Genomic DNA, 23334 nt, shown 5'->3' with positions numbered 1-23334 from the left:
ACTGATTCCATAATTAAAAGAACATTCTAAAAAAGTTATCATGATCCTTGGCAGAACTCAAACATTAATTCTCAGAGTTCATTGCTAGATAGAATATTGAATGAGGTGGCAGCAAATTTGAATTATTTAAATTTCAAGCTAGTGACGCTTGATGCTGTGGATTCAGTCTATTGAAATGAAAACCTACAGAATATAATTTCAATCAATATTTACTGCAAAAACTGTACAACATTTACTGTAAATAGAAAAAATAAAAATCTCAGTACCATTTTTGAATTACTTTATCACAACATGTTTCAACATTGATGCCATTTTCAAGTGATATGAATTAAATAAATAAATACTATTTTTTTTCTATTTACATTACAAGTAGCCCTATACAGAAAATAGTTAACATTTACTGTTTTGCTTTGATCTTATATTCATTACTTTTATTAGTTGGATTCAATTTATTTGATCTTTCATTTACCACTTATCAAATTATTAATATTATTGTATGATTTCTTCCATTCTATTTTGTTATTTTCCTTTTTTCATTTCTTTCGTTTCATTCACAGGTTACCTATAGATAGCTTACAATGCAGCTAAGTGATTTTGACGTCCTGGACCAAATAAATATAACTATCATTATTACTATAGATATTATAGCTGTGTATAGCTGTCTCACTAAGCACTTATTATAGGAATCAGTGATATTTTAAGGACTAATTATTGTTACCTTTTACTATATTATTTTGCGGTAACTTCTATCAAGCTCTATTCCTTCTAGCTTTTAAGCTCTATTCCTGCGACTGTTTTGGGAAAATGGGAGTATCTTGTGATACTTTTGAGGTTATAAAAACTTGGATTCAAGTAAACTTGACTTCAAGTTTGCTAAAATCTTAAGGAGCGTTTACATCAGTCAAGTTTCCTTGAATTCAAGTTTTCTTGACGTTTATGTAAAATGAATGTATTTTGTAAACTTTGTCAAGTTTACAATAACAGGAACCTGAATCCAATATAGGCCCTTCTTCAAGTTTTGTTGATTGAAGCAGACATGTCTGACTTTTGGATTCATTTCAATCTTTGCATTTGAATCTAAAATTCAACCTAAAAATGGGAAAATTATAAAAATAAACTGTTGTCAGTCAATGCAGAATGTATAAAAACAACTAACTATAATGCAGAAGAAAGCACGAAAAGTAAGAAGAAAGCATATAATTTATGATTATATTGCTTTTGAGGTTATGAAAACTTGAATTCAAATAAACTTGACTTCAAGTTTTTAAAATCGTCCATTCAACTCAAACTTTAAAAACTTTGAATTAAAGGAAACTTGACCAATGTAAATGCAGCTTAACATTCTACTCTTCATAAAACTTGAATTCAAGGGAACTTGACTAAATATAAAGGAGTATATACAGGAGTTGTTCAACTATTTTAAGTTTTTTAATAAATAAAGGGTGCTACAAGTTTTATTTTGTTTTATTAATTTAAAAGCAGCCCATTTCAATACGTGTTTTTTTTTATTTTGATTTGTATTCAAGAATAGTTTTACCATTCTCGATAGTATCTAAATTATCTCCACTTGATGAGCATTTGGAATATCTATAATAATTAATCATATTTGATACTGTTGTTATGGTAATGGTGAGGGTTGTAATAATCCATATTAAATAAATCCGCATGAAATTGTCACGAGTTAATAATCGGATAAAATAATGGAAATACCAGTCTCGGTTGTTACACCGTAACTCCTACAGTAAAATTTCATGAACCTCATGTAGTGTTTACTATAGATTGATGATAATGGTGTTACAACCGAAACTAGTTTCTCCATTTTACTTATAAATAAGTGATTGTGTGACAATTTCAAGTTGTTTCATTTAATATTTTTAATTTTTTTAGAAGATTTTGTGGGAGAATACACGCTTATAATGGGTATTTTCTTTTTGAAATTGTTTGCAATTTTAGAGTGTGGTAACACTCAAGTCTGTTGAGATATTTTTCTGTTATCAATTCTGTTGTATAGTTTTATTTAGTACTAAGATTACAGTGTTGAGTATTAGCCTATTACAGCAACGGTGTATTCCAAAGTTTCTTTATTAGCCCATGTTTCAATTTAATGTATACCGTTATTCGTTTAGTTTTGTTGAAACTAAGAGAACTCCTTTTGTTTATTTTTGTTATTATCATAATTACTATAAGGCATTACTCATCAAATAAATGTTTTAATCTTTTGTTTGTAATTTTTTATTTCATAGCCCATTGAATTGTTTTCTATAATTTTTCTAAAATGGGTTGATTGGTTTTTTCCAATTGGACTTCTTCCATTTTTCTAAGGGTCTATTACATTTGATTATATTTTCTCTACAATTTATTATACGGTATATAATTTTCAAGCTATACTTTGACAAAAATAGATTGTATTAAATTCAATATTGTATTAAAATTATATACAGTATTACTTACTATTAATCCATTACATACTGAAATTTTATCTATTATTTTCATTTTCCATTTTATCAATTACTTATGTTTGTAAATTTAAATATTATTTTCAAAATAATTGTTTCTTCTACCTTCTTATTATAAAGAGCTTCACTCGTTTCAAATACAAATGACAGTACAGTAAGCATAGGCGATACTGCCAAGCAATGCTATTGGTCGAGACGAAAGAGAGAGAGATTGATTGAGCGAAGGCAATGGCAAACATAACCTCAAAAGTTGTTTAGTCGCTCAAAAATGATGCCTTTCAGTGAACAGTGTTTTGTTGGTCTGAAATAGTGAAAATGATTATAATTAATACTAAGTTGATAGTTTATTTTATCATCTTGAAATAATAAGTTTAAAAGGCGGTTTGACGATTTAAACCATGTTTGTTTCAAGTGCTTGAAAACATACGGTGTTTCAAAAAAGGTAAGTTTATAATCATTGTAAGATTTTAAGCATTATTAACGATAAATCTTGATAATTTTCTGCTTATTGTATAGAGTTCTGATTTATGCAACCTCCAAATCATAAGTTTCCGCATTCTCCAATTTAATTGCAGTGTTTATTGAAGTTGGATTAGCACTTGACTAAGCAGTGCATTGATTAAAGCAATTTACAAGGTCACATCGGCGAAAGGCTTTAGTTGATTCTCGATTATCTGTTAGCTGTTGAGTGACCCACAATCCCATAATATTGATAAGACAGAAATTCCACTTTGGTTAGCATATTTCTGTTCTAGAATTATGTTGTTTTGACCTAAAAACAGCTAAAACGTTTCAGTTTGCAGCGCTATTAAATTTGTGTTATTTGTCATCCACCAGTGTAAATGAAAAGTGTCATTAGTTTATAATATGATTCATATTAATGCGAGAATCCAAAGTAATATAAAATATTTCGTTGTGATTTGAATTTGTAGAGTAAAAACTGACGGTACAGTCATCAATTTGGAGTTGCTCTTTATTTTCTTGTACGGCACACTTTATTAATACTTCTTTATCTTTAAAATAATTGTACCTGTCTTATCGTAGTGCTAACTGTAAGTTTTTTTTATTGTTCAACTTTTATTTACATGTAACCTATACAACACTTTGAGTGAAAACATTACTAGGTACCGTAGGCTATGTCATTTTTTACTAAAAATGTATTTTTCAATGACTAATTACATATTTTCATAATTGAGATTACATATTTTGTGTGTGGCGCATTTCAGACCCAAAATGGCGGCCGCATTTGTGGTGGGGGTAGACGTGGGCACGGGAAGCGCTCGTGCGGCGCTCGTCGACTGTGCCAACGGACACATTGTGCGTATTGCGCATGCTCCGATCGCTACCTACAATCCACCTGCTACTCAGCTGTTTCATCAGTCATCCGACAACATATGGCGGGCTTGTGCACAGGTTGTCAAAGTGAGTAGAGCATTGCTGAAAATATTTCTAGACTTAAGCCTGGTCCACATGTTCAAACTTAGGCGGGTTACACACTGGTGTCGTAGACATGATGTCTACGACAAATCTCATGTCCGAGGCATGTCGCATATGAAACCAACCTGTGTTGTAAAATCAGAGCTTACTCACTGCTTGCGACAGCTGTTCCATGCGACACGTCGCGCGAGACATCACTCTGAGCATGCGCTCCAGCCACTGTCTACTGCCAGCACTGAGCACTCTTTGTCCTGCTCATGCTCAGTCTGTAATACAGCTTTGTAATAACCGAAAATCATGAGACATGAGACATGCATCATAAGACATGCAAGTCTCATGAAATTTGATGAGACACGACATGCGTCTTAAGACGCGTGTCTTGCGACATCAGTGTGTAGCCAGTGTTATTGTCAGCCTTGCATGATCGGTCCCTGAGAGATCAGGCTGGAGCTTGAGCTTCTAGGGAACTCTTCAGAGCTACTTTGGAATTCGTTCCTCACCCCGTCTCAGGAAGTACTGGTGCCGCGGGTGCTGGTTCTCATGGTGAAGGGAAAAACCGCCAACCAGGGGGAACCATACTTACTTACTTACTTGATACTTGTTATAAAACACTTATTGAAATGGGCTGCTTTTAAATTAATAAAACAAAATAAAACTTGTAGCACCCTTAATTTATTAAAAAACTTGAAATTTAAGTTCGATTTTAAGTTTTTTAATAAATAAAGGGTGCTACAAGTTTTATTTTGTTTTATTGATACTTGTTGCCAGGACTGGGGTTTCCAGATCGGCAGTGTCATTTCAGAAGAAATAATAACCACAAAGTGGTTATTCGTGTTGTAAAGGAGCAGCCACCCCAAAAAGAGTTAGGCCTACCTCATCCCACTCCTGTAGGGAATAACATACGTGATGACTGTGTGACTCCGTCCCTGAAAGTAGTCTCTCTTATGGGTGTACGACTGGGTGAAGGGAGGTTCATGGTTCGACCGAGTCACCTGAATTCTCCGTCTCTGGACGCAGTGATGGATGTTCGGTGGAGTTTTGGGGTAAGTCAGTTAGAGACCAAACTATGGGAATCAGGGTACACCCGTCTCTGGAAGTAGCAGGCATACGAAATTACTATATGCTTTTCAGCGCGTGGTTCAACCCAGACAGTGGGAGTTGGGTAGCGCCTCCGTCTCTGGAAGTAGCACCTAGCGTGTTGAAAAAACCCTCTCACTGGTGCTTCTTTCGAAACGCTAGCGTCCCCTTTTGGGCGCCTGTGTGGTTGACGTGCAAGTGCCCACCTTGGAGACTATACAGTTGGGAACGACGAGTATTTTCCTGGCCTGTAGACGAGTTAGAGGATACGTCCTGGCCCCGACCAGGCCCACGTACCGCCGGAACTGCGCAGTGCCCCGACCGAGGTGCAAGGACAATTGAGGTGGTGCCACTGCAATTCAGTAGACTAAACTCATGTGTGATACTAGCCTACTGACTAGGGAGTGCCGATGGGTAGTAGCTCGCGTGTCACACCTTACAGGATATGCGAAAAGCAGGTGCCCACTTGGAGGTGTGACGTTAACGAGAGGCGTCGCGGCCAGAACCCAATCTTGCATGATCATGCCAAATTTGACTGGTATGATTACTATCATGGCAGGGTCCCGGACTCATAATTTGATCCCTGAACTGATCAGTTAACTATAACAGCTGACTTGACCTGTAAAAGCACATAAACTATTGCACATCTGCGTCGGAATTGACTGGCATGATTACTATCATGGCAGGGTCCCGGACTCATAATTTGATCCCTGAACTGATCAGTTAACTATAACAGCTGACTTGACCTGTAAAAGCACATAAACTATTGCACATCTGCGTCGGAATTGACTGGCAATGATGTTTCAGGTTTTCGCTGTACATCAGGAAATGTCCGCCGAAACGTAACGTTAGTGGCTGGACTAAAGTCCCACACACACACACACACACACACACACACACACACACACAACACACACACACACACACACACACACACACACACACACACACACACACACACACACACACACACACACACACATCGATTTTTGTTTGTACGATATTTTGCCGTCCATATGAACTCTATCAGATTAAACTTGACAAACATCCCTGTTTGAAAAAATCTGTTTAATCTAATAGAATTTATAAGGATGTCAAAATACCGTACGAACGAAAATCGATGTGTGTGTACGGGGCTTAACACATTAAAACAACCTTCGACATTGAGGGATATGCAGAGCAGAGAAAATTAGGGATACAGCGGCGGCGATGTTGCCGTACTAAAGCGGAAATCGCTCTGTTGTCTTGAGTGAGTGTTCAACAGCTCATGATACGCACACGTAGTCTCCTCTCTGAAAGCACTGCATCGTCTGAGTCTGATCGACAACTTGGCAACTGCGCTTCTTCCTATGATTCCATTCATCACTGTAATTGACTGATCACCATCCATTTCTCTACTCCGCATATCCCTCCAAGTCATATCAATTTATTGCCACAGACAAACACTTTACAATTTTTATCGGCCACATCAATATTACAAACTATATTAGAAATCATAGATCACATAAGCAATCACCTAAAAATCTAGACTCGATGTTGACATTTAAATATTCATCTACACTATAAAAACAATTTTTTATAAAAAAATGATTAATTCTTTGTTTAAATTCCCTGAGCGTCAAACCTCGAATATTTGGTGGTAAATAGTTATAAAAGGCCTTAAAACTCGTCGGAGGTTGTTTTATATGGACTATAATGTGAGTTAATTTCATGACACTACTGTACTTACAAACCAATCAACTTGAAGCTTTGCTTTCTGATTAATTTCTGCCGCGCAGGTAAGAAATACCTTCGCTTTTTATAAGAATAACAGAATGAAAATGTTTGTGTGAACACTCCCATACGAACCAATGATATTCTTCGTGCTGTTTTAAAACGACATATTATTTTTTGTGAGTAATTATCCCTATATATCATGTATTTCCTTTGTAAACCTGTATAGGTACTTATTCCAGTGATTAATGTGGCTTTTTGTTTTAATTATTCTAGTGATTTATGTGGCTTTTTGTTTGTTTTTTATTTAATTATTCTAGTGATTGATGTGGCTTTTTGTTTGTTTTGTATCAGGAAGTGACGAGCTCTGTTGACAAGGAGTTGGTCAAAGGCATTGCTTTCGATGCCACCTGTTCACTGGTCGTACTGGATAGACAAGGACAGCCGCTCTCTGTTAGTCCTCATGGTAAGCATTCTCATCTGTTTTTCATATAATTTAATAATTTATAATTGACTTAGATGATTTTAATTGTTTTATTTATGGATTTTCCATTTACAGTATGTTAAAAATTGTTGTGATATTATATGTGTTGTGTATTTGTCATCCGCTAAATCAATATAATTTAATAGGCAATTTGAATGATATGAAGTTCTACTTCAATATAATACACTGTCATGTATTCTGTACAGAGGCTATTTAGGCCCGCCGCAAAGTAGACCCACGCTAATCCACGCCACTTCAACCCACGCCGTGGGATGTTTTGTAAACCATTGCTAGGCTTCTCCAGACATCTGTGTAATACATGCAATGAATAATCCACCTGTAAGCTGATTGATTATGAATAATTCTATAGCAATGGTTTACAAAACATCCCACGGCGTGGGTTGGAGTGGCATGGATTAGCGTGGGTCCACTTTGCGGCAGGCCTTAGGGCCGGTTTCCGAGCTCGCTATTCAGCTAAGTTCTAGACTTTAAACAGCTGGAGTCAGAAAATTGGCTTTCCGAAACGGGGCGTAGTCGCAGTCCACGTTTAAATTAAATTTCGGAAAACTAGAAAATTGAACACAAAATAAAATAAAGAGAAAATAGTGTAAAGTTTCAGCTATTTTGAATTATTTAGGAATGTTTCACTTCGTCGAGGAAAAACGTTTCCAATTATAGAAATGAGAAAATAAAGATTATCATAAAAACTGCGACTATGCCCCGTTTCGGAAAGCCAATTTTCTGACTCCAGCTGTTTAAAGTCTAGAACTTAGCTTAATCACGAGCTCGGAAACCGGCCCTAAGTCACTGTAGTATTAAAAGTCATTCAGTATTCAAAGTCACTGTAGTATTGTCTCTTTTCTGTTTAGGGCTACTTGTAATTGACCGAACGAAGTGAGGTCTAAGATTCAAGTCGACGGTTTGGCATTTCTCTTGATGTTTAAATGTTTATATGTTGCGCATTTACGGCGAAACGCGGTAATAGATTTTCATGAAATTTGACAGGTATGTTCCTTTTTTAATTGCGCGTTGACGTATATACAAGGTTTTTGAAAATTTTGCATCTCAAGGATAATATAAAAGGAAAAAGGAGCCTCCTTCATACGCCAATATTAGAGTAAAAATCAAACTATAGAATTATTCATCATAAATCAGCTGACAAGTGATTACAAAGATGTGTGGAGAAGCCAGTCTATTACTGTAATTTGTATAAGGTCTATAGTTTCAATCAAAGGTATGCATTTTTAAGCTGGGTTTACACCAAAGTTATTAAAAAAATGTTAATAACTTGATCCTTATATAAATTCTATTGGATTGAACGGAAGTTGACAAACACACATCTTCATCATGTGTATGATAAGTTTTGTTCAATCTAATGTAATCTATAAGGATTGAGTTATTAACATTTTGTTAATAACTTTGGTCTAATCGCAGCTTTAAGGTCTCTTGTTTCAATATTTTGTTTTGCACTGATGGTATTATTATGCATGCCCATTAGTATCAATATTCTCAAATTCGAAAAAAATTTAAGTTAATAGGTGATTAAAAATAACCAAATAAACTAAATAATGCTGGAGAAATCATAATATTTTTGATTGTAAAAAATTAATTTTCATAGAAAGATTATCACGGAACTGGATGAATTATATCATATGGAATACAAATTGAAACGTGAACTGAGTTTGTTAACAAAACAAGTGACATCAGGTACTTGTGGATGCGAATACTGCGTGAGGTCTATTGTTCACAGAACTACTAGTATAAATAGAAATAAAAATCTCAGTACCCTTCAGTAACATGTTGAAACATGTTGTGATAAAATAATTCAGAAAAAAGGTACTGTCATTTTTATTTTCTATTTATATTCACTGTAGTATCCTAAGACTTGAAGCAACAGGTGACAGTGACAGTTATAATTCAAAATTGAACAGGTTAAAGCCTTCAAATTGATCCTGAAAACTTGATCAAAGTCTAAAATAAGTTGTAGTCATCCTTAAACTTGAACCCTGATCTTGAAAGTCCAAATTTATTCAATTCCCAATACAAGACACAAGATACATTTACATAGACAACTGCATAGATCAGCTGCATAGGCAGTGTATTTTTTATTTTATTTTATTTATTTATTCATGGCGACAACAGGTAAAACCCTGTTTTCCAGGTAAACCTATTTTCTGACCATATTCTCTCTGTTCAATAACAGGAGAGTCGGAGCAAAACGTGATCCTATGGCTGGACCACAGAGCGAGCACAGAGGTGAACCTAATCAACAAAACAGAGCACAAACTGCTGTCCTATGTGGGTGGCAAGATGTCGCTCGAAATGCAACTGCCCAAACTGCTCTGGCTGAAGAACAATCTGCGAGACAACTGTTGGAACAAGGCGGGCTATTTTTTCGATCTGGCCGATTTTCTAACGTGGAAAGCGACCGGCTCTGATGCTAGGTAAGAGTTAAGGAAATAGAAAAACTATAATGAGACTCACCTTCTAAGTCAGCGCCTGATTTAGGAAGCGATTTGGTTTCGTGGTCGCGCTGATAAGCTATCGATAACATGAGTTAAGCTCCATGCACCTGCTATTCCCTTTGTAATGGTGACCACTTCAAGAGTATACTCCTCTAAATACCGTTTATGAGTTTGAAAATCGCTTCCCTGGGGTTCGGAACCACGTATGCTGTAGTTCCACTCATCTCTCATCATCATCATCCGTCTTATTACCCACGCACAAGCCTAGAGCTTATGTGGGCATCATAATCAACAAATTAACTATTGGTTTGCTCATTTCACGAAATAGATTATTTTAAGATTTGGAAAATTTAGCTTGAAATTGTTGAATATTCTAGTAAAGGTGCATCTTCGTTTGTGCGTAAACTTCCGCAGTTGACGACGACAAGCATTGTTGACATTCATATTGCCCAAATTTTAAGTGTGCAGCTGATCAAATAGCTTTTCTTTTTTTGTGTCTATTATTCAAGAATCAAAACATTTCTAATTATATCTACATATTGCCATTTAAAAGTATAAACTCAACCTTCCCCGTTAAAACATAAATATCGGGGCACCGAGCTTCGCTCGTTATTTTTCATTTATTGATAAACAGAACACAATTCTCTAAAATGATCGTGTTTATATTTCACAGCTGGCTATAAAATATGACATCTTATGAATTTCGGAGATGCGATATTTTGATTTTTCACATACTCACTCGCTCACTCACTTTTTTACTATCCACAGCTGTTTCAGCCAAGGATGAATTATCCTTTTAATGTCGTTCAACGAGTTTTCTCAAGGATGAGACCTAGTGCAATCGAATTTTTATATGATAAACCTACTATGTTCCAAATTTCATGAAAATCGTTAGAGCCGTTTTCGAGATCCGTTGAACATAAATAACCAGATATAAATATAAATAACCAGATATAAATATAAATAACCATATATAAAAATACAGAAATTGCTCGCTTAATATAATAGGATTGAACATAATCTTTTAGGTTATTTAGACAAATTGAAATCTACCCAATCTGAGATTCTCACCCTGTCGTGGTAGACGACTGCTTTTTCGCACAAACGAAAACCCAGATTAATCAATCAATCAAATTCAATTTATTCAAGTAGTTGCATATAAAAGACAAGCTTCACAACATTGGAACGTCACAATCAATAATAAACACAGAAAGTACAATAGTGCAAGGAAGAGACGTCAACCCCCTGGACAATTGGACCCTGGACCTGTTACAATTGAGTATAGTATTGACAGAATATTTAAAGATGTGATTAATCATTGATAATAAGGTGTACTTGTTTTTTATGTGACATATACAATATCCTTCATTTCATCTCATGTTTGAAAACGTATTTGTAAATCTATTTGTAATCAAGTTTATAAAAATAAGTTTTCCATGTGAATTTTTTTTCAAATAAAATTATTTTCATTACAGGTCAATCTGCACAGTTACATGTAAGTGGGCTTACGATGGTGTCTCAAACTCTTGGGATAAATCTTTCATGGAGTCCATTGGTTTGGACGATTTGTTAGAAGATGGCTGCTCTAAAATTGGTAAGTTACCTAAATACATCTTACTTTTAAACCTTTTACCAGACTTTTGTGACTTTTCTGACAATGCTATTTGTTATTTAGCATGCTCAATACATACAGTATACATTCTTCATTCATTTATATAGGGTGGGTCATATTGAACTTTCCTGTTTTGGAAGGGTGTTGCACGAAGAAGGGAAGGAGCAGAAGGGTGGGGATGGTGTGATTAGACGCGCCATGACATGCAGTTTTAGTGTGAGCAATGTCTTGGTCGGGACAACATCGTGCGTTCGTAGTTGAAGAGTTTATTAAAAATGGCGGCTCCGTGATCACAACACAGCGTGCGTTCCGTTTACATTTTGCTATTGGCCGACTTGATCCCATTGCCATTGGACCAACAATCAGAAATTTGCTATCAAATTTTAGAGTAACATCATCAGCATCAAAAAAAAGACCACAAGGCCGAATTAGGACGTCAACGTCAGCGGAAAACGTGGATAGAATGCGGGCTTCAATTCAACAATCCCCTCTGCGTTCTGTTCGGAAACATGTCACATTACTAGGATTATATTTCAGTAGTGTCTGCAGAATACTGCTTAGAGATCTTAAATTTCACCCATAAAAGATTCAGGTAGTTCAAGAATTAGCAGTTAGAGACTTAGATCACAGAATAAGTAACAATTAGTGTTCTTTACTCCGTGCTTAGACACACAAACAAATTTAAAATGGCGGAGCCGCACGATGAACGCACGATGTTATCCCGATCAAGCCATTGCTCACACTAAAACTACATGTCATGGCGCGTCTAATGACACCATCCCCACCCTTCTCTTCCTTTCCTTCTTCATGCAACGCCCTTCCAAAACAGGAAAGTTCAATATGACTCACCCTGTACAATAAGTACATTATCAAAATAAAAAAAAACATTTTCAATTTAATAAAAAATGAATTGATGATAGTAATACATATCGTGTATGTAATTGTTCAATTTAATATTTCATTGAAATCTAATATATTCACAAAATCAATCTAATATTATTGGTATTTTGCAGGATCAGTGATGCAAGCACCAGGTATTCCCTGTGGACAAGGCCTAACTGAAAGTGCAGCGGCAGATTTTGGTCTGAAGGTGGGAACGTGTGTGGCCACCTCCATTATAGATGCACATGCTGGTGTCTTGGGAATGGCTGCGGCACGTTTGTCTGAAGACAAAAAAATGTCTGATCCGACATTGGAGTTTAGGTTGAGTGAGTATGGAATCTACCACAATATTATTACTTCCACTTCTACATAAAAATTCTAATTTCAAGGCACTAACGTAACTTAAAATATACGGCTGTGTTATTTTAGTAAGGCTGGCCACTTAAGACAGGTCTAGTATGTTGAACATGTGTCTACATGTGTCTACATGTCACACAGGTCATCATACATTGTTATATCATCTCATAAAAAGGCTTAGAACAAAAGTTTTTGAGGTTATGTTCTTGTATCTTCGATTTTTGTAATTTTTATTTTTTATTTCAATCGGGGAGTCCGATATCACTAGGCATCAAACCTGCGTCGTATGTAATCAAATTTGCTGCTATATTTGAAGATAAATTATTTTTGTATCATTATGATTCGTTATTTTTCAGTGATAATCTATTTAATGTTAGGATCTGCTGTCAAACAGCTATTTTTCGTTCGAAGCCTTTAGCATAGATATTTTTTTCGTTCAAAGACATGTCCGTTCACACATGCTTGACATACTTTTCCTATCGTTAGTGGCCATCCTAAGGCCGGTTACAGAGCTCGACCGACTGTCAGTGCGTATGTACCATTCTGACCATACGCATCCATACATCAGTTTTACACATCATGAGCTCTCCTGACGAACAGACTGATCTGACTCACAAAATGGACGCGTTTAAAAATTGTTTTATTGCAGATTTCAAATTTCAATACAACCTTGACTCTTATAAAACTTCTTAAGCTATGATAGTATTATAATATCTTCATAAACGGAGGAAAAAATACGTAGATATCAAGTTCACCCGATGGTCGCCCAAAGAACATTTCAAGGGCAATTCTGTGTCATATTATTGCTTGGGGATGAAGATGAATTCTCCAACTACTTCAAAATGTCCATCAGAAGTTTTAATGAGTTATCTGCAATATTACAAGATAATTTGAAACGTCAAAATTCATTTCGAGTTCCTGTATCACCATTGAAAAGACTTGTAGTCACTATAAGCTACAGACCAAATAAATGTACCGTAGATAATAATAATAATATATGATTTTTTAATAAGAAAGTTAGAAATAGTTGGAGAAATGTATAGACAAATTCTGATTTCAAATAAGATATATTCATTAATTGAATTCATTCATTCAATTCAATATCAGCTCATTGTCGGGCAGTGTCAGCACAGAGGTTATGGTGTGATCAACCGTTCAACTATCAACGCAACCATCAAGCGTTCAGTGTGTGTTACTATTGCTTTTTCCAGATTTTGTTTCTCATGTGCACACTCTTGTTCATGCATAACCAATTTTGTAGTTTCACCTATAAGCGTTCAATGTGATCACACCCCAACACAGTATTAATTTGTTTGTTTGCAGGTTTGATCTGTGGCACCTCCACTTGCCTGATGGCGGTTGGTGGCTCGAGGGTGTTCGTGGCCGGTGTGTGGGGGCCTTACCCGGGGGCGGTGCTGGGCCTTGAACCCCACCTGTGGCTGCTGGAAGGCGGGCAGAGTGCCACCGGCAAACTGATCGACCATCTCGTCGACAAGCATCCCGCCTCCAGCCACATACGAACCGAGGACAATGTGTCGGTAAATCGCATCACCTAGTACACACAAATTCTAGTTGCCCAATCATGAAACAAACTTATTCAATAGACTTGGTTTGGTTTAACATTAATAAAATTGATAGCAATAGATGAAAACTCATTACAAAATATAAAAAATACATAATGTCCCTTTTCTACTGAAATTGTTTTATTGATAAAAACACTCACGTTTCAATGCTCAAGGTCTGCCGTCCAGTAGAACCGTTTTCGTCCGAACTAGCATCGGCCGAAAACTACCGAACACGACCGAACGATCTCCCAACAAAGAAAGGAATAGATGCTCGTCCATTGCAACAGGTTCATACGGCCGTGCACGGTCGTCTCCGGTTGATCAAATTTCGATTCGAATTGAATTGGATTTTCCGGCTCTATCCGGCCGAACTAACTAGTCGAGCTGAGAAAACAAAGTGTTCCTAACCTACAAATTTTTCACAGTCTTGTTTGTTTTGTTCTATGAAGTTGTTCTCCGGCTGATCAAACTTCGATCCGAATTGAATGAAATTTTCCGGCTCTATCCGGCCGAACTAACTAGTCGAGCTGAGACAACAAAGTGTTCCTAACCTAAAAATTTTTCACAGTCTTGTTTGTTTTATGAAGTTGTTCTGTTTTATAAAGTTGTAACAATGGACTATGAAAAGTTGTTGAGTTTGGTTCAAGAGCATGTTCCATTGTGGGATATGCGAGACAAAATATATCATCGTTGTGCTGTTCAAAGGAATCTGTGAACAAAGATTGCTTAATAATGAATAACTAATTTAGTGGATATTTGTTTATTCAATTTTCAAAATCTCAATATAATCATTCTTTATGAAAAATGTTGGTGGCTATAATAGTAGTTAATTCAATAATATGGTAACTAGACTTACGTAAACGGTTCCAATGGACGACCATATTAATTTAACGGCCGGCAGATTCTTCCGATCATACGGCCGAAGGATCGGTAGAATACGGTTCCAGTGGACGGTTACCCCAAAGTTTCATCGGTTGTTGGCTCAGTTAGAACCATAGAGAAACAATAGCATAAGTAGATATCCCATGGTATAGGGCGTTTATGTCGCAACTTTTACTGTTATCTCAAGCTGATAGTCCACGTAGTTCTTTCCCGTGAAGCTTTATGACGCTGGTGGTCTCTCATATTGTGCCGTTCATACATTCTTACCCGATCAAAACAGTAAAAATCGACAATAATCAACAGTAATCGGCTTGAGATAACAGTAAAAGTTGCGACATAAACGCCCTATACCATGGAATATCTACTTACGCTATTGTTTCTCTATGGTTAGAACGTATAACAGTAGAGAATCCACCGGGCATTCTGTGTTTAACACAAATAAATACTGAAACTTGCAAATAACATAAAAGTTTCCCATTCAACCGATGGGAATATCATTTTTTACAATTAATATTAATTGAATGAGAATCATTGATATAATTTGTAAGGAATCCAGACAGTTTAAAGTGAGTCTCATTATAGATATTGGTGAATAGATGGATTAATTTTAATTATTGATTTCAAGGTTCACTTTCTTGTTAAGAGTACTTGTTAAATATTGAAGACTATAAAAAACTAAAAGATTTCGGTGACAAGTTTGCTACAAAAATAGTAGGTGAAGGGAAGGAAATTTGGCACTTACTTTATTGTTCAGCGAGGGATTTTCAGGGCACAATAACGTCGTCAGCGGTGGACGTTTGAGACGGCAAGGGTCTCGTTGGAGAAAAGTAGAGACAGCACGGGTCTCGAGCTAGTTCACGGAGCCGGCATGGCGTACAGCCGTACAGTAGAACGTCGAGCAATGAGTCGTAGAATAGCGAAATACAATTGTACCATTGTTCTTCACCCTTATCGCAAATTGCGTAATGCCAGGAAGGGCTGGGGAAGGTGAAATAGAAAGAGAAATAAGAGAGAGAGAGAAGTAGGAATGAACAGTACTTTTAATCAAATGAAAATTGAAAATCAAAAAACCTTTTTCAACATGTATTTGAAAATCGATATAAAAAAGCGAAATGGATTCATTTACTCACTCTCACTCATTCATAATAACTGTCAAGAATTCATAACTTTTAGAATTCTGGGTGTTTACAAACATTGATTCCCTGAAAATTTGTAATATCGAAGATTGTTTGTTTATTCAATTACCCATTTGTACAAAATCACTTATCTTTAAAATTTCGACTGAGTCATTGTCAATATTGTAGAACCGTTCCATAATTGAATAAAAACACAAATATGTTGTCAAATTCTACACTGTTGTTTTATTTAGTACACGACCAAGGTTTCGTGACCACACCGGTGACATTTTCAAGTTAACTAAAGCTAAAAGGTTAAGGTAAAAATTGTTTACCTTATGATGTAACATATTTGTATATGTTTACCTTAACCTTTTAGCTTTAGTCAACTTGAAAATGTGACCGGTGTGGTCACGAAACCTTGGTCGTGTACTAAATAAAACAACAGTGTAGAATTTGACAACATATTTGTGTTTTTATTCAATTATCTTTAAAATGTTGAAGGGATGTGATATTTTGCAGACACATAACGGACTACCTGAACGAGTTGTTGAAGAAAATGGCTGAGAGAAGGCACTTGTCGTCTGTCGAATTTCTGACTAAAGATTTGCATGTTTGGCCTGATTTCCATGGCAATAGATCGCCTCTGGCTGATCCCTCACTTAGAGGAATGGTAAGTTTTCTTACATCGCTCGGTATTTTATCCATTCTTTTAATAGAATGAATATTAATTGACAGCAGTTGTTTTAGGAGTAAGTATTCTACGTTTCAAAATTTTCAATTATTAATACTGTATTTTTCAGTTATTAGTGATGATTTAGTCAAGTATTCTTATTCAATTTGGTTTTCAACTTTCCTAAATTCTCAATTCCTAGTATATAAATATTTTGGACTCAAAGTTGGACAAAAATCGTGAAGTGTAAACATAACCCATTTTTAGACATTTTCTATCTAAATTTGGAAAAGGAACAGTTGTGGGCTTTAAGCCTGTTGTTCCTTTGCCAATCATTCATAGTTGAGAATGATATTGTATGTATCAATGTATGAATAAGTAAATATAATAGTTGCATTCATTAGAATGTCGTCAATTATTTCCATTGTAATAAATATATAACAAACTATATTTAATCATAATAATTTCTATTATGGTATCCATTCAGCAGTAATACAGACAAATCATATACAATGATTGGGAGAGAATAACAGGCTAAGCTCAAAACTGTAGGTATCTCTCCCAAAATTTTATGAAAAGAAATTCATAAAATAGGGTAAATCAATTTTTTAATAGGGATTATATTTTCCCTTTCATAGAATGCTATCAGTCCAATTCTTACTTAAAAATTAATTAAACAGAGAAATCAAAGATTTGATGATTAATAAACTGGATGAAAATCAATATTTCACCAAATCACCATCGATTTGATCAATTTCAATTTCAATTTTTCAATTTTCAATTTATTTTTCCTTTACACACATACATAAAATACAAGTAATATTAAATTACAACAAGAATAAACAACTAGCAAAATTAGTACAAAAAAAAACAAAAATGTCCGTACAAGATGCTAATTCAGAATTTGGTGTAAAAAAAAAAAAAAAGGGTGGGATTGAAGCTCTTCCAACTATGGTTACCCATGTACTAGGAAGGCTACTTGCAACAGCAATGATCATTGATCATGCTGTTACATTTTTGAAACATTGAGGCCCAGTTGTACAAAAGCCTGCTGAATTTTAATCATTAGTAAATTCCACGAGAACCAATAATTGGTTCAATTGTTGGAGAAGGGTTTCTGAGAAGATATATGATTGATTCTCGTTCCATTTAATCGGGATTTAAAATTAAGACTTTTTTGCAACCGGGTGTGTGTATAATAATTGAATAATTCAGTAAAAGTTATATACGAATATAAATAATTTTGACGTGACAACGTTTTATAAATTGGTTTGCCGGGAGACACTTCAAGAAACTGCGTTACGTTCCCACGTTATGCGCTCACAATGAGAGCGAGTGAGAGCGTTCGTTTCGGTTCACGGTCGTCTGGAAAGAGCACGAATAGGAGCAGTGGCGAGCAATGCCTCACCAACCCGAAGGCATTCACCTGGAGAGAGAGAGTGAAACGGAGCAGTCAACCAGCGCAGGCGCCGCAAGCAATCTCCTGCGACTGCGCCACTAATTCAAAATGTCAAGTCAATGGTTGTCTCTCTCGCTCTTAGTTGGGCGCGGGCTAACCATGCCCGAGTGGAAGGGACGCGTGCCTCTCACTCACTCTCATTGTGAGTTATTATTTCATCCTTCTTCCTACTATACGAATGAATATTCACATTAAAATTATTTTACCACTCAAAGTCGTTGTCACGTAAAACTTTCGCCCGTATACCGACTTTACAGGCAACCATGCAATTTTTTTTTACTCATCTAGTGTATGTTTTTATAAGATTATTATATAATTGTATTATTATAAAAATGAATATAAAAATTATGATTATATTATTTATTCAAACATTATTGAATTTTATTGTAAGGTGAAAATGATTATAAAATAAAAAGAAGCTGATCTAAATGCTTCTTATGGAAATATTTCGCATTATCTTATAACTAAATTGTATTAATACTTAACTAAAATTATGCTGAGTTTGGAATAAAAAATATAGTGTGAAATGAGGATGGAAATAAAAAATTCAGAGTATGAAACATTAGATTCTTTAAACTAGTTTACACTACGTATAACGCTCCAGTTGGTTGGACAATTATTATTATTAGACTCTGCAATGAATAGAATCACTCTTTTACGGGGAAAGATGAATTCAAAAAAATTTCGACCGTGACAGGACTCGAACCTGCAATCTTCGGATCCGAAGTCCGACGCCTTATCCATTAGGCCACACGGTCCTTGTCAGCATTTTTGGATGAGAATAGTTTAGGCCTAGTATAACGAATGCTGACAATTTGAAGTGAATCTCAATGTAGCACTTTATTCAAATTTTGCTCTATCTTGCATAGAAATTAATGTTTAATAATTAAAAAATTAATTTAGCTGTGATTTCGAGTTGAAAGAAATTCAATTCTTAAGGCCCAAACCCCAAAGCTATTAGAAACCCATCAGGTAGGTATCATTGCTTTTTATACGATTTTCTGAGGAATATTGCTAAACACTGGATTAATCAGTTTATTGATCATAAACAGTACTGAAAATAGAATTAAAACACATATTATATTATATTACTTGAGGTGAATAAGGTTTGTATTTACAACATTATGTATGTTGTATTTCAAATAATAATTAAATAAATTGATCTATACTTTTTTCCTTCCTCGTATATTATAGTTCTAGATTTCTTTTTCTTGGTGAATTTTGTGTTTCTGAATCGAAAACAATTTTGGGCTACCAAGCCTATTATTTCCAGAATTGTATGCTTTTTGAAGGTACATTAATAATATTTTTAATTAATTTCAGATGAGTGGATTAAGTCTGTCAACGTCTGAGGAGGATCTAGCTCTACAATACCTCGCTGCCATCCAATCGTTAGCTGTAAGTAGATTAACTCAGGGTTATTTCATTTTGGATCTAGTTAGCTTCCATAGTTTTAAGCTCATAGTCCAGTCAAATGGTTGTTTGACCCCGAAAGAATTTTTCTCATTGGTTTTATATTTTATTTTGGGGCGCTGAATTCGAGTCAGAAATTTGCTGGCCGCCAGAGGTCGGCTTTACCCCTAAATACCAACAAATTTTGAGACACTTTATTTTATTTCGAAAACCTAGGGTTTTTCGAGACAGAACATCTTTTACAAAATAAAAGACAATAAAGTTTCCAATAAATTGAATGGTCGCGCATGATTCTACGATGGAGCTACAGATTTTCAAAAAAGGGTATTTTCTTATGTTTTTGAAAATTCTGGAAGCTCCTTACTTCTAATCTATACAACTTAACAACATGGAGTATTATGAAGTAATGATGAAAAATCACATATCATATGAAGTTACAATAATTCTGAACAAAATTCATCAGAATTACAAAATAAATTTTTTATAAATGTTTTAGAAAAGAATATTATGATCACCCCGACACATATTACAGTGGGGTATCATAATTTAGTTTAGTTCTAATATACAATGAAAACCATGTCCTAAAGCATGTCAAAATACAAATTTTTCATTGTAATAACTTTTCAAGGCCTTCCTAACCAATCAAATCAATATTTTGGATCATATTGTTACACAAGGGTAAAGGTCTATTAGAATCACCCGTTGGATGCACTTAATCTCAGAACTTTTTAGTGGGGAGGCTCTTATAAGGATCAACATTTTAAATACACATAACTTTTGCCATAATGATTGGATCTTCTTGTTCTGCAGCTCGTCAAGGTGTTTCAAAATTGCATCATAAACTGCCTTAACGAGCTGAGAAGAATGAGCTGTAAGAAGATCCGATCATTATATCAAATATTATCAATCACGGTTAAAATTTAACCGGCTTTTGTGCAACCGGGCTTATGTGTGTTTGAAATTTTGATCCTTGAAAAGGTGTCCTTAAAAGCGCCTCCCTATTAGGAAATCCTGAAATTAAGATTTTCTTGTACACTGTAAACGAAGAAGACTAAATTACAGTTTCAATGTGTTTTGTCATTATTTTTGTAGTTAATATTCAATTTTTGCAATGTGTTTTGTGTAATTTCAGTACAGCACGAAGCAAATTATCTCTAGTATGGAATCGGCAGGCCACGCCCACATTGAGACAGTTCTAGCATGCGGTGGATTGGCACACAACAGCCTCTACGTGCAAGTGCTTGCCAACGTACTTGCTTGCCAGTCCACACGGTGCCAGTTGCTTGTGCCAGTACAGCAGAACGCCACTGCTACTGGCCACTGGCCCAGTGTAAGCCACGCGATGACCGGTATGGCGCCAGTAGCTAACGAGGTTCAGGCTCAGCCCAGTACTTACCAGTGAGTATTTCAATAATCTATCAATCACTTTTTATAATGGAAACACAAATATGTAATAAACTATCACAATTTATTATGACCATTATGTAAATTTATATAAATGAAAATTGAAATCTACATACCCTTTTCAAAATGATCAAGACTTGATAATGACATTATATCAATAGTTGAAACATGTAGTGACTAAATTATTTTAAAAAAGGTACATAGATTTCAATTGCTATATATATATTTAAAAGTGGCCCTAAAGAAAAAATGACAATTTGAATCATTATATACAGTATCACACGAAAGGTCTAACAACCAAAAACTATAGATTCTACATGAAATTTGCAACAAAAGAGTCTAGTAAAATTTTCTTAGTTTTCAAGTAATATCGATATTTTTGAAACAATACTCAATAACTAACTTAGGAAACCATCACTCAAAAACGAATTCTAAGTATATGGTTGGAAGAGGAAGAAATATCCAATAGGATTCACATAGTTTGTTCCTAAAGTGCGAGATAAATTACTTTTAACACGGCTCTTTCTCGAAGATGGAGAGGTCCGATGCTCTATCCTCCACTAATCACTCCCACTACCTAGCAGCATTCTCCTTCTTTTGTGTTTGAGTGAGAGAGCTTTGTAACGCGACGCGGCAACACTCCCCTCCATCTATTGATGGCAATGTTCCAAGTACCTAGTGTACTGGTCAGCAGGTATATTGGTTTGTGTATATTACGGAGATGTTTTCATCACAAGAACATGAAGCAAAATGACACGGCGCATCCAATTGTGCGCAGGATGTCCGTCTGTGTCTATGCTACAAACTGTGGAGGGAGAAATGGGTTTCTCCTCTTCATGTTAAAAGTAATTTATCTCTCACTTTAGTTTGATGTTTTTGAACTCTTTATGAGCGTTCAAACAATTTTAAATTTGGCTTTGAACTCGACAAATGTACTTTTTTCAAGTTTGAGCGCTCATAAAAAGTTCAAAAGCGTCAATCAAAGGAACAAATAATGTGAATCTTATTGGAAACTTCTCATCTTTTTAACCATATCCTCTGAATCAGTATTTTACTAATCATTTTCTAGTTATTCAAGTTTTTCAAAAATTTGGAAAAAATCAATAGATCTTGAAAACTAAGGTCGATATGAGACATTTTTACTGGACATTTATTGTAGCAAATTTCATGTAGAATACCGTATATGGACTACGGCTGTTACAACTTTTGTGGGACTCTGTATACTGAAAAAAATGAACAGTATTAATATATTGATGTTTATTACGAGTAAAGTCTTAAATACAGTATCAAAAATTATTTCAAAAGAAGTTTATTTTCAGTTCCGTTTAGATTCTATTTCTGTTTTACATTTTACATTCAATGTTCTAAATTATAATAATACAATTAAAACAAACATCAGAGTATGTGAAAAAATATAATATAATAATTTACCATTCTAGAACATATAGGTGCCACCAAAAACAATTTCAGCCAATGGTTATTATAATAATTTCTGAAATATACTGAATTATACACTATTTAAAAATATCAATAACCGTTGAAGATATGAACTAGGAACCGGTTGCATTGGACTCCAAATTCAATTTAACATTTTTAGAACATACTAGTGCCACCAGAAATTGATTCATCCAATACCTATAGTGAATTCATTCACATTAATTATTTTGTTACGTAAAGAAAAATTATTTACTATTGCAATTTTCTTTTACTTTCAGATACCACAGCAAGAAGTACAAAGTATTCCTACAAATGGTAGAAGATCAGAAAAAGTACAAACGTATTATGGATTCATGAGGAACTAGACCCGGTATACTATCTATTTATATTTTATATTTCCATTTAATGGATATTAGATTATTGTTTTTTACATTCCATAACTATTTTAAAACATTTTACTATGGCAATAAAGTTTCACTACTAATAGTGTTGTGAATCCTCCAATTTGTTTTCTTTTGTTTCATTTAGTTTTTCTCTTTGATTACCTCAAATTGTTTTCGTTTATTTGTTTTCAGGCTTATTGAGTTTGTATTTCATATTTTATCACATTTTCTTCTATTCTCTTTGAACTCTGTTTATTACGTTCTTCCCCTTGAGCCCCTTAGAAATAGGCCACTGGTTTCCTTCAGTTTCTCCATTAGTCTTTCACTTTCCATTTGTTAAAACTAAAGCTGGATTCGCAAAAATCAGAATCACTGTACGTGTCTGGTTCAGTGAGAATGTCATTCTCATAGGTTCTGATATCGCCATCTGCTTTTTGGAATGATAGACAAGGAAAGCAACACCAATGTTTATCAAATAATGTCATTATAACGTGGACCTCACTATAGTTCCTTCTCTTTT

The 23334-nt window shown here is 35.0% G+C and overlaps 1 protein-coding gene and 1 non-coding gene across 5 annotated transcripts; one reads left to right on the top strand and one right to left on the bottom strand.

The window, feature by feature from the left end:
- The first annotated feature begins 2682 nt into the window (after positions 1-2682).
- On the top strand, positions 2683-22935 carry LOC111047232 (FGGY carbohydrate kinase domain-containing protein). Of its 4 annotated transcripts, none has more exons than XM_039418992.1 (11): positions 2683-2898; positions 3683-3878; positions 7038-7149; positions 9371-9611; positions 11108-11226; positions 12258-12452; positions 13807-14017; positions 16568-16718; positions 19501-19575; positions 20723-20988; positions 22710-22935. In XM_039418992.1, exons 2-11 carry the CDS (start codon positions 3690-3692, stop codon positions 22786-22788), a joined length of 1638 nt encoding a protein of 545 aa, XP_039274926.1. In that variant the 5' UTR covers positions 2683-2898; positions 3683-3689; the 3' UTR covers positions 22789-22935. The 4 variants fall into 4 exon arrangements, with proteins under 4 accessions (XP_039274926.1, XP_039274929.1, XP_039274928.1 ...); XM_039418995.1 differs by lacking the exon at positions 2683-2898 and adding an exon at positions 3144-3508 and having other exon boundaries at positions 22710-22928; XM_039418994.1 differs by lacking the exon at positions 2683-2898 and adding an exon at positions 3220-3300 and having other exon boundaries at positions 22710-22928.
- Trnar-ucg lies at positions 18863-18935 on the bottom strand. The gene has a single exon. It is a non-coding gene; the product is annotated as a tRNA-Arg (tRNA).
- Positions 22936-23334: the final 399 nt, after the last annotated feature.

The sequence above is a fragment of the Nilaparvata lugens genome, unplaced genomic scaffold (genome assembly GCF_014356525.2).
Source record: "Nilaparvata lugens isolate BPH unplaced genomic scaffold, ASM1435652v1 scaffold801_2, whole genome shotgun sequence".
NCBI classification, from domain to species: Eukaryota; Metazoa; Arthropoda; class Insecta; order Hemiptera; family Delphacidae; genus Nilaparvata; species Nilaparvata lugens.
This window is presented reverse-complemented; position numbering and strand designations above follow the sequence as displayed.